At 35.2% G+C, this 13,105-nt stretch overlaps 1 protein-coding gene across 1 annotated transcript in view; it reads right to left on the bottom strand.

Moving 5' to 3' along the window:
- The window catches only part of CD2AP (CD2 associated protein), a 142,751-nt gene that overhangs the window by 9,079 nt on the left and 120,567 nt on the right, over positions 1-13,105 (bottom strand). The window contains exons 14-16 of the mRNA XM_040473713.1: positions 5,268-5,380; positions 4,456-4,557; positions 2,556-2,737 (exon numbers count right to left, since the gene is read on the bottom strand). Coding sequence (XP_040329647.1) covers positions 2,556-2,737; positions 4,456-4,557; positions 5,268-5,380 — 397 coding nt within the window. The remainder of the gene's footprint in view (positions 1-2,555; positions 2,738-4,455; positions 4,558-5,267; positions 5,381-13,105) is intronic.

The following is a 13,105-nucleotide window of genomic DNA, read 5'->3' as shown; positions in this document are numbered from 1 at the left end:
TACCTCTGATACTCAGTGTCCCTCAAATCTATTTCCCTCTCTCCTTCATAGGAAAAGTTTTAAGCATTTATTATTTATTTTCTAATTTTACCACATATATGAATATAACTTGAAACAACACACTTACTGTTTGATTTCAAACTTTACGTAAATACTGTAGCATGTCGCTCTGACTTGCCTTCTCCACCCTCAACCTTTTTCAGATTAATTATATGTTGACATATGTAGTCGTAATCCATTTATTTTTTATTGCTGTACACTGTATAGTATTTTGTTGTATCAACATACCAGAATGTATTTATCCATTATCCTGTGATGCCTGTATTTTTCAGATTAAAAAATCTGCTATCCATTTCATTTTCCCAGAGGAAACAAGACTTTGAAAACATTTGCCCTTTGGAAAGACTTCTAAAATATCTGATATATATGTTTTAAAATATATATAAATCATAAAGATTTTGTTCATCCAATAGCTAATTTAAGAACACCTACAGGCAGGGCACCTGGGTGGCTCAGTCAGTTAAGCATCCAACTTGGGCTCAGGTCATGGTCTCCCAGTCTCTCTGTGCTGACAGCTCAGAGCTTCCAACATGTTTCGGATTCTGTGTCTCCCTCCCTCCCTCCTTCTCTCTCTCAAAAATAAACGAACATTAAGAAAACCCTACAGGCAATTTGTAAACATAATTATTAGTTCATTAAAAATAGCATACTTGGTATCAAAAAATGTAAATGCCAAAATCAACAAATTAGGAGAGTTCTCTAACTCATACATGGGTGGTATTCAATAAATACTTACTAGATGAATGAACTTATGATTTATACTGTGTATATTGTGGAATCTGAAAAAAATCTGCAGGACTCAGATAAACTGAAGGATTCAAGAAAAGGCCTATCATGTGTCAAATTATAAACACACTCTCTCTAATATATATCCACATAAGTACGTTTATTTAAGTAGTCATTCAAGGTAAGTTTTTTTGTTTCTACCTAAAGAGACATTTGTAAAAGTGCTCTGCAACTATAAACACGTCATACTGTTAATCTCAATATTGTTTTTAATAAACAACCCAATGCAAATGAGAATTGAGGGAGAAATGGTAAATTCAGCTCAGAGGTAACATGGTTTCTGGCAATGACTTTTTTTTAATGTTTATTTTATTTTTGAGAGAGAGAGAAAGGGTGCCACCACGCGCGCGCGCACGCACACACACAGACACACACACACACGTGAGCAGGAGAGGGGCAGAGGGGGGGCAGACAGAGGATCTGAAGTAGGCTCTGTGCTGGGAGCAGACAGCCTGATGCAGGGGGACTTGAACTCACAAACCAACAGATCATGACCTGAGCCGAAGTCAGACACTCAACTTAATGAGCCACCCAGGCGCCGCTCTGGCAATGACTTTTATTCCAGATTTCAGATTCCATCAAATACTTTTAGAGGCTACAGGGGAAGCTGAGATAGGGGAAGAGAACCTGAGCCCTCAGCCTCAGTTCAGTTAGATCAGCTGATCTCTGATTCGTTTTACCTACTGGTCCTTTGCAGAATTATGTTTAAAATGTTAACAAGTTTTAAGATTCAAATAATAATGGTTATAGAAAATATCTCTAAACCAACAGAAAATGGATTGGAGTTGTAGCTCTGCCTTTTAAGAACCGTGTAATCTTGGGGCGCCTGGGTGGCTCAGTCGGTTAAGCGGCCGACTTCGGCTCGGGTCATGATCTCGCGGTCCGTGAGTTCAAGCCCCGTGTCGGGCTCTGTGCTGACAGCTCAGAGCCCGGAGCCTGTTTCAGATTCTGTGTCTCCCTTTCTCTGACCCTCCCCTGTTCATGCTCTGTCTCTCCCTGTCTCAAAAATAAATAAAACATTAAAAACAAAAAATTAAGAACTGTGTAATCTTAGGTAAAGAGCTTTATCTCTCTGAACCTTTCTCTCTTTAGTTAAAAGAAGAGAGGGGGGCTGTCAGAGGTGACCTTTTACATTTATTTTGGCTCTAGACGGTCCCTAACTTTCACTTAGGACCTCATCATATGCCATTACCAAAAGTTTCAGAGTTAAGAGAACAGCCTTAGAAATCACCTAAACACAACTCATTGGTTTTATTTAAATACCAATCTCAACCCTAGCAGAGACAGTGATCCAGTTCCTCTGAAAAGTAAATCTACATATAGATACACTCCAGATCTAAAATACAATTGGTGTTGGGATGAGCATTGGGTATTGTATGGAAACCAATTTGACAATAAATTTCATATTTAAAAATAAAATAAAATAAAATAAAATAGGACTTTTCCTAATATTTTTGAGACTAATTAACTCCTTTGTTTGACCAGAAAATTTGTACCCTTAAATTATACCTACATATTATACCTTTTCTACAATCAAGCTACAAGAACAAATTTTCAAATTCAAGATTTTTGCAGAGTACTATTAATGAAAATTTCACTGAAAATATACTTGCTTATACCAGAAATTTGGCAGATTACATCTCTGCTTGACATGAAAGAATTCTTTACATACGTGTAAGTAGTATTGAAAGAAAACAAGGGCTACTTACCCATGATCCTTTTTCAGCGCTTCTACAATGCACAGCAATTCAATAATCTGAGCTCTAAGTTCATCCAAGGGATTTTTTTTCCCATCATCTGATTCTACTTTAGCTTTGACTTCCAATGGAGTTAAAAAAGCAGCTGTATTTGGTTTAGAAGCACTTGAAGGTGTTGAAGGGTACATAGATGGCTGAAAACATAATAGCAAATGTTAATTTATTGTATTTATATTTATAAAACTTTCATAAAAATTTTTATAGCAAGGAGATAATTAAAATAATACTTCAAGATAAATGATAAACTTGAAAATTCAAAAATCAGTTTGATAATATTCACAACTGGTAAAACCACCAAACAACCAAAGAATAAACTTGCAATCACTAGGGGTTTATGTGAGAAATGTCAAGGGCTTTATCAATAAAAAGAACAAAAAAGTGGAAAAGAAAAGAAAAATCTATTAGATTTATCTTACGAATGGTTTTCCCGGTGGCGCATCTAGAGACAAGAATATATCAGCATTTTTAAGGTGCTGTGGGTTTTTTTTTTAATGTTTATTTACTTTGAGAGAGCAAGAGAATGCGCATACACACACGAACAGGGTTGGGTAGAAAGAGGGAGGGTGAGAGAGAGAATCCTAAGCGGGCTCCATGCAGTCGTGTCAGTGCAGAACCCGACACAGGGCTCAATCCCATGAACCATGAGATCATGAACTGAGTCAAAATCAAGAGTTGGATGCTTAACGGCCTGAGCCGTCTGGGTGCCCTGTACCCCATTAGGGTGTTGTTTTGATCCTCCATATTACATATCCTAAGAGGTTCACTTAAAAGTAATTATGAACAATTTAGCAAGGCATTAACATCAATCCACGGCCTGATGCTCTTGCAGTATTTCACTAAAGTAACACGAAACAGAATTTCAGTCTAATGATGACAGTTGAGAGAATCAGATTAAATGTATCTGATAAATTTTAGCAGTAGCCAAATGCCCGGGAATGAATTTAAGGAGGAAACATGAACTTAAATTTAAGATGTGTATAGGATGTGATAATACTATCTTACATAAAAATGACAAGAGTTTAGAAGAGTCTTAACACCATGTAATAAATGGAAGAATCCATGTATTCTGCCATTATTCCAGGATATATTCGGTGCTCATTATGGTGCCAAACAACAAGCTAGGTTAGGAATAAACAAGTGATGGCCTCTGGAACACAGAGTGTACGTTTAATGGGAAAATGAAACAGATGGGCACGCCTGGGTGGCTCAGTCAGTTAAGCATTCGAATTAGGTTCAGGACATGATTTCGCGGTCTGCGAGTTCCAGCCCTGCATCGGGCTCTGTGCTGACAGCTCAGAGCCTGGAGCCTGCTTGGGATTCTGGGTCTCCCTCTCTCTCTGTCTCTGCACCTCCCCTGCTTACACTCTTTCTAAAATAAATAAACATTAAAAAAAAAAAAAAAAAGAAAATGAAACAGATGGATGACCTATGCCTTAAAAAACAGTATGAAGTATTTAACATTTATATTACTCATTTACAATAAGGTCCTCTACAAAATGAGCTACAGAGGATAGTGTGACTTTCATAACTCAATTTTTTAGCAGGAATTATTTTATTTCTTGGTAGAAACAACTTTTTTCTTAAATACTATTTAAGGGATGCCTGGGTGGTTCAGTTGGTTAAGCGTCTGACTCCTGGTTTCAGCTCAGGTCACGATCTCATGGTCCATGAGTTCGAGCCCCATTTGGGATTATCTCTCTCTTCCTCTCTCTCTGCCCCTCCCTTGTTGTGCTTTCTCCCAAAAATAAAGAAAGGAAAGAAGAAAGAAGAAAAGACACTTTAAATTCCACAATTTTGCTATTCACAAAGAATCCTACAAATTACATAAATCTTGGGCCACAATTCAGCTCACCTTTGGAGAGTAGCATGAATCCTTTTTAAATTCAGATGGCTTTAAGTTGGCACTATCTTCTTCTTTTGGTAACTTCAAGATTTTTTCTGGGCTTTGAGTTGGCTAAATGATTTTTTTAAATCAAGAAACAGAAAATACCAAAAAAGGAAAAGGCAATAAACATTTGGATAATAAACTAAGTAACTATTATCACTGTTTTTAGCAGTAGCAGCTACTATTCCAGATATTCCATCATTGTTAACAGGATAGTATGTAATTTCAAGCTGAAAAACAAACTTGCATGTCTTCATGGTAAAAATAGCCTGCCTCTTAGCAACAAAAATTTTCTCAACTTAAGTAATTTAAAAGCACTGTAACGCTTAAGAGCTAGCGTATTAAGGCACTACCAGTATCCCAGGCAAAGTCCAGAAAGCATAAAAAGAAGCCACACATTTTGATACCAGCATTAATGCTACCAAAAAACCACTGACTATCGCGCAGGAAAAAAATGTTCTCATTCCTTCCTTAAGTGAATAGGTACCACTCAATTCTAATTATTGTTGTTAGATGGGTAGATTACACAGATACCCTGACCTCTTTTGACACTGTGCCTTTGTGGTTATGGTCTCAGGACAATTCTTTATTCCTGATTCTGTAACCTTCCATTCCAAGTCTCTCTGCAATGAACATAACCTCGTATCTCCCTAAATATAACCAACCATTTGCCACTTAAGTATCACAGCTATCTTCCTGATTTTTAAACTTTGGTAGAGGCATAAATCCTCCATCATTCTTAGAAACTTTTGTGTTTTACAACAGCAAGTGTAACTCACGGAATGTCCACCATTGAAGCGGCCAGGTAACCTTCTTCCAGGCATTTTAGGCCTATTTGCAGTGAGATGTAGCAAGTTTTCTGAGGAAGCTATGTCATCAAAATTTAGAAGATCTGGAGAATAAAATTAAACACATCTACTAAGAGATAACTACATTTTAAAAGATAAAAAAGAATGTTTCTGGATTTTTAACAAACTATACATTAAAAAGAGTACCACTAGGACTCACAAGTTAACCTGTGCTTTTCATATGCATTTGGAAAACAACACTCACCCTTAGAAACAAACATCCTCTTTACTGAATACATTTTAGAAGACTTTATTAACAACATAGAGTTCCTGTTTCTAATAGAGACTTAGACTTCAACAAAAGTTCTTACAAATCTGAACCCAAAATTGTGGTATCATAAAAAAGCTTGTAATCTTAAGTCTTGCTTGTTTAAAAAATAAAAAAAGCATAATCTACTTCTTCAACTCATAATTGATTACAATATATCAGAAACTCAACACATAAACTTTGTTTTAAATTTCAAGTAGTATCCTAATATTCAAATTTTAAGGACTCAACTGTATGCTTTCCAATTGCATTTCTCAATGTAAAGTGAAAGTATAATGAGTCTTTGTGTGTGTGTGTGTGTGTGTGTGTGTGGGTGTGTGTGTGTCTGTGTGTGCACAGTATGTTGTAGCTGGGATTCAAACTGTTCATAGTTCACTACACTTTTGCTTAGACATTACCATGTTTAGGAACTATAAGACAAGTTAGAAATCTAAGGCAAATTGGGTATCAAGGAAAAATGCTACAAGGATGGTTCACATGTTTCCCCACCATCAGAGGCTGGTTAACTTTTGATTCAGGGTTTAACGCCTATGTAATTCGTATCTCTGAAACAATGGTATATAGTATCTTCCCTTTTTCCAGATGATCTAGAAAACCTTGCTGAAAGAGGTGTGATCTTTAATTTTGAAGCCTAGAAATCTTTAAGTGATCCAAGTATCCTAAGGATAACTCCAGACATTTCCATTGTCAATGTAATCTTCCTTTATCCTATATTCCAAACTAAGGCTATCAATCACAGTCAAGATAACTGATATGCCAACAGCTATCTTTGGTTTAGAAGACAGAAAAAATTCTGTATATTACTATTGCCTGGATATTTATAATGTTTTCTGTCAAATATTTAAATATCCAAACTCAGTGATTTGTTATTTCTTAACAGACATCTACAAATAGTTACTATTACTCCCCTCAAAGCTTATTCATCAATTTTCATATTCAAAGTAATTAATTTAGAAAAAAATTTTAAGGGTTAACAAAGGTATCACTGTTTGACAATATGCATTTTATAACAAATTTAAGTATCTGTTGATCTGTTAATTCTTTTCCATTTTCACATTCTGGATTACTTTGTGTGTTCTATCTTCTATGTAGTCATGAGGTTAATACATCACAAGAGGCAATCAAAGGAGTTTAATTTTGGTCTTCAGTCTTGATAATTGTTCATATGTACTTATAAAAGATAATAAACCATAATAAGAGACACAGTGGCTTTAATGGCAAATGCATTACATAATGTGAAAGACCTTGAGTTTAAATATATTTTTAAATATTTCACTTTATTTGTAAATTTCATAAAGAAAACCAATATTTAAAAGATGTTAAAAACTTGCTATGGTTTGAAGGGTTAAAAAATGCTGAGGGGTGCCTGGTTGAGCATTCCAACCGACTTCAGCTCAGGTCATGATCTCACAGTTCATGAGTTCCAGCCCTGCATTGGGCTTGCTGCTATCAGCACAGAGACCGCTTTGGATCCTCTGTCTCCCCCACCCCCTCTAACCCCTCTGTAACTCCTATGCTCTCTCTTTCTCTCTTTCAAAAATAAACATTAAAAAAACTGCTGATACATGTGAGTATTGACAACCGACACAAAAGTCTAGAAAAGTACAATCCAATAATTTTGGCATGTGAAGATTATTTTCAAATGCATATTTAAGCAACTTGCAGAAAGAAAAAGAAACAAACAGAAAAACATAGGAATGAAGAGAAATGAAACTGAAAGGATAAATAAAAGGTAGATCTATAAAATTATAGACCATGCTCATGTAAAAATGCCTTCCATATGTCCAGTTTGGGGCTACAACACCAAGACAAATAATTTTACTATTCTAAAACTCTCTCAGGTCCTCCATTTAAGCCATCAGGTTAGTAAAATAGTGCACATTTTGGACTCATGATCTACTTGAACACATTTAAATTTGCCTAAGAGTGATAAGAGTAGATTTATACTGTACACATGGCATGAAAGGCATGATAGTCACTTAACTCTTGCAATTACGTTGCCACTCTGCCAGCCATTTACATTTCTACATATTGTCTAAGAAGACATGGAATTTTAAAAAGTCCAAGTGAAATATCAAATTTTGGGAGAAAATAAATGGACTTTTACAGTTTTCAATTACAAAAAAAACTTTTATCAAAAGAATATCTTACACTAATCAGGAAAATTTTTCCAACATCAGTTTTATTTTCAAATGGAAAACCAAAAGGGTTAGAATAGACAGACAAACATGTACACTTTTAGTACAATTACAAAGAAAAATCAATGTGCACCACCTATTTATATTGAATATATTGTTTTGATTTCTTTTATAAATTGTCATCTTACCAAAATGGAGAAAGGTAGGATAATTTCCTGACACGTAAGAAGGGAAACATGGCAAACAGGCTAGGAAACAAAATCTGGAAAGAAAAGTCAAGGATAGGAATGTCTAGAAAAAAGACTAAACCAAAAAAATTATTTTACAAAGCAGGAAAAAAGAACAGCTGTAGAATGAATAGAACCATTTAAATGTTTAGCATATACCTACTGCAGTTTATCTAAACTTATATAAGATGTGTGGTAGATTTTACATTTATTGTCTTTTCAAAAGAAAAAACGATGACTAGTATTAATTTCAATACACCATTAAGTAGAAAGAAGCCTTTTTAAAATTACTCACTGAACACCAACACAGCTTCGAAAAGGAGTTTTAGTAAAAAATTAGAGGCGAGAGTAATAAATTGATAGCTAACATATCAACAACTCATTAATATAGTTAGAACTAAAATTAAACTACCTTTCAGTCAAGTTTTAGTCTTTAGCGTATGACAGTAATTACAATGAAAAAGGCAATTTTAATTCTCTGGTATAATAAAAGAAAAATAGGACAAACAGTATTTTTAAATATCACTATAAAGATACAACTTATGCAACATTTAAAATCACATAATACATAAATGAAACTTCAATTATGCTTTATATGATACTCTCTATAAACATCAAGAAAATTATTATAATAAAATAATTTTAATCTCTGCTCTTATTCTCCAGGTAAATTCCACATTTTTGGGTGTGTTTTGTTTTTGTATATAGACTCATTTTTTATAGTGTGCACCACTCAACAAGTAGGCATCTTAGAAAAATTCCACCTTGAATTCTTTCTGGAAGAAATATATGAATAAGTACTGGGAAAGCAATCAAACAAAAATACATCAATTATCAAGCAAAACTAAAGAGAAAGAATATTTCACCATTTAACAATGTAATGCTTTGGGATCAAATAATCTTATACATCTCTACAACTTCCTTTTAACCCAAGAATTTATCACAGAAAGTCAAAAAGGATAAAATACTACACTATAAGCATACTTCATTAGCTGTGCTTTCTCACTGTAATAGGTATGTTACCACTAAATTTTCTATCTTATATTTTAAGACTAATTTTTAAATCAATGTTATGTCCCAGAAAGCTTACTACTTTAGAAATATTTAGACCATGTGAACTTTATAATTAACCAGTGGTAGCAGTGAGATTATTCTAAACTAATTTTTGATGAAGTGCTTGAAAAAGAGGGGAAAAATTAAAACATGGTTCTAACAACTATGCAATTTATAGTACTACCTGATATGTGAGAATATATACTGAAGGACATTTATTTTTAAAATAGTTTACAAATGGCTTCATATACAGGAAAGTCATATCTGAGAGGAGTGTTACAGATTTACATCCTCTACAGATGAGAGCAGAAACAGGAAACAGGATTAACAGAGGAAAGGAAAAGAATGAAAATAACACTTTATAACAACTTCCACATCACATATTCTAGTAGATACGTTGGACCAATTGTTATTTAAGCTAGAAAACAGATTAAGAAACGAGACCATGATCAATGAGTTGATAATTTAAAACCCCCATTTTTAATAGCAAAGTCAGGGTCCTTATTACTATATCATCACCTGAAATTATTTTATGTAATAATGAGATTCTAAGAAGATCTTCATGTATGTTTTAAACTTTCTGAAACATGTGAAAGGTCAAGTTTCACATAACATTTTAAAGATATGAAACCTCAAACTGAGCCAAAAATATAAATTAAAATATATCTAAACCTACTGCCAAATCTGAAGTTATCTGATGCAGAACAGTATTTTTTTTAAGGTGTCAATACCTCAAAAAAAGGATTTCAAACCCTTTTATGCTACAAATACTAAAAACATAACATTCCAATAAAAAAAGGCAATGAGGAACAGCCTGAGTTGAAGTTTGAAACATGAGCTGTATGTTATCAGCAGCCAGGCCTTTTGTCTTAGAATAGTACTTGTGACTAAAATAATACCTGGGTATACTTGCTAAGTAAATATTTTCTATGTAATATAAACAAAATTTCCAACATTTACAGGCATATCTCATTTTACTGAACTGTGCAGATACTACATTTTTTTACAAATTGAAGGTTGGTGGTGGCCCTGTGTTGAGCAAGTGTATCGGTGTCATTTTTCCAACAGTATTTCCTGAGTTTCCATGTCATATTTTAGTAATTCTCGCACTATTTCAAACTTTCTCATTACTATTGTATTTGTTATGGTGATCTGTGATCAGTGATCTTTGGTGTTACTATTTTAACTGTAATGAACTGTGCCTACATAAGATGTTGAACTGAATCCGTAAGTGGTGTGTGTGTTCTGACTGCTCCATGGAAAGCTGTTTCCCATCTCTCTCCCTCTCTTTGAGCTTCCCTATTCTCTGAGACACTGAAATGGGGCAATTAATAACCCTACAGGCCTCCAAGTGCTGGAGTAAAATGAAGAGTCACACATATCTCACTTTCAGTCAAAAGCTAGAAATGATTAAGCTAAGTGAGGAAAGCATGCAGAAAGACGAGACAGGCCAAAAGCTAGGCCAATTATGCCACCTAGCCAAACTGCAAACGCAAAGGAAAAGTTCATGAAGGAAATTAAGTGTTACTCTAATGAATACATAAATGAGAAAAAAGCAAACAGACTTATTGCTGATAGGGAGAAAGTTTTAGTGATCTGGATAGAATATCAAAGCAGCCACAACATTCCCTTAAACCAAAGCCTAGTCCAGAGCAAGGCCCTAATTCTTCAATTCTGGGAAGGTTGAGAAGGGTGAGAAAGCAGCAGGAAAAAAGTCCTGAAGCTAGCAGAAGTTGGTTCCTGAGGTTTAAGGAAAGAAGCCGTCTCCATGAAAAAAGACTGCAGGCAAAGCAGCAAGTGCTGAGGCAGAAGCTGCAGCAAATTATACAGAAGATGTAGCTAATTAATGAAGGTGGTTCACTAAACAACAGATTTTCAATGTAGATGGAACAGCCTTGTATTGGGAGAAGATGCCATTTGGAACTTTCATAGCTAGAGAGGAGAAATCAACGTCTGGGCTCAAAGCTTTAAAGGACAGGCTGACACACTTGTTGGGGCTAATGCAGCTGGTGACTTGAAGCTGAAGTCAGGGCTCATTTACCATTTTGAAATTCCTCAGGCCCTTAAGAATTATGCTAAATCTGGGTTGACTAGTTGGCTCAGTCAGATAAGGGCCCGACTCTTTGAGTTCAGCTCAGGTCAGGACTTTGCAGTTCGTGGGATGGAGCCCAATGATGGGCTCTGCACTGACAGAACACAGCCTGCTAGGGACTGACTGACTCCCTCCCTCCCTCCCTCCCTCCCTCTCTCTCTCTGCCCTTCCCCTGCATGTGTGGGCTCTCTCTCTCTCAACATAAATAAACTGAAAAAAAAAATTATGCTAAATCTGTGCTCTATAAATGAAACAAAAAAAGGACAGCAACACATTTATTTACAACATGGTTTACTGAATATTTTAATCCCACTGTTGAGACCTGCTCAGAAAAAAAGATTCTTTTCAAAGTGTTACTGCTCATTGACAATGTACCTTGTTACTTCCCCAAGAGCTCTGATGGAGATGTACAACAAGATTAATGCTGATTTCATGCCTGCTAATATAACATCCATTCTGTAGCCCAAGGATCAAGGACTAATTCTGAATTTCTTCCAACTTTCAAGTCTTATTATCTAAGGAAAAGGTTTCATAAGACTATAGCTGCCATGGATGGTGATTCCTCTGATGGCTTTGGACAAAATAAATTAAAAACCTTCTGGAAAGGATTTATGATTCTAGATGCCAATAATAACATTCAGGATTCATGGGAGAGGTAAAAATACCAGCATTAACAGGAGTTTGGAAGATGTTGATTCCAACTCTCATGGATTAGTACTTTGAGGGGTTCAAGATTTCAGAGGAGGAAGTAACTGCAGATGTGGTGGAAACAGCAAAAGAACTAGAATCAAGTGGAGTCTGAAGATGGAACTGAATTGCTGCAAATCCATGATAAAACTTCATTCATGAGCAAAGAAAATGGTTTTCTGAGGTGGAAACTATTCCTGGTGAAGATGCTATGAAAATTATTGAAACGACAAGAAAACATACAGAATAGCAGATAAACTTAGTTGATAAAGCAGAGGCAGGGTGTGAGAGGACAGACTCCAATTTGGAAAAAAGTTCTACTGTAGGTAAAATGCCATCAAACAGCATCACAGGCTACAAAGAAACTGTTCATGAAAGGGAGAGTCAATCGCTGTAGCAAACTTCACTGTTGTCTTATTATACAAATTGCCACAGCCACCTCAACCCCCATCAGCCACCACCCTGATCAGTCAGCGGACATCAACATCAAGGCAGGACCCTCCACGAGCAAAAAGGTTGTAACGTGCTCAAAGCTCAGATGATGGTTAGCATTTTTTAGCTAAAGTATTTTTTAGTTAAAGTATACACATTTTTTTAGTCATACTGCATTGCACACTTAATAGACTACAGTATAGTGTAAACATAACTTTAAAAGGCACTGGGAAACTAAAAAATTCATCCAATTTGCTTTACTGCAATATTCGTTGTATTGCATGGTCTGGAATGGAACCATCAATATCTCTGTGGTGTGTCTGTGTATTTTCTGAACTTAACTGGGTGTTAGGTGTAGTACCAAAGGCAGCCTGATCGTGGGAGGAATGAAGTACAACAGTTTAGAAGTCAGATTTTAGTCTTCTGTCCTTACATATGTCTTGGCTCCTCTAACTTACTTCCTTATTCATTTGAAGAAAAAAAAATTAGGAATTTGCAAACCCTCTTTCACAAAGCCTCTTTGTTTTTTAATGAAGAGTAAATAATGGCTATGGATAAAAGAAAAGATTTGGACCAAAAGCAATAAAAAAAAAAATTAAACTATATAACCACCAACAGTTTGACATTACTACATGTGTTATTTCTACTAAAAATGTAGCAAAGGAAACAAAGCTTGCTGGTGATTATATATAGAAAAGTTTTTTAAAAGACGAAAATTTATCTTAATTTACTTAAGTTTTTAACAGTTTCCATAACCTTGAGACAACTAAATAAAGCAAATAGTCAAGAATGTTATAAAGCAACAGAAAAATACAGAAAATACAGGCTCTAAATATTACTCTTTCAGCTTCTGAAGAGACTCCTCAAAATGT

This window comes from Herpailurus yagouaroundi, unplaced genomic scaffold (assembly GCF_014898765.1).
Source record: "Herpailurus yagouaroundi ecotype Mexico unplaced genomic scaffold, PumYag 139, whole genome shotgun sequence".
In the NCBI taxonomy this organism is placed as follows: Eukaryota; Metazoa; Chordata; class Mammalia; order Carnivora; family Felidae; genus Herpailurus; species Herpailurus yagouaroundi.
The sequence above is the reverse complement of the archived record's forward strand: the minus strand, read 5'-3'. Positions and strand labels throughout refer to the sequence as shown.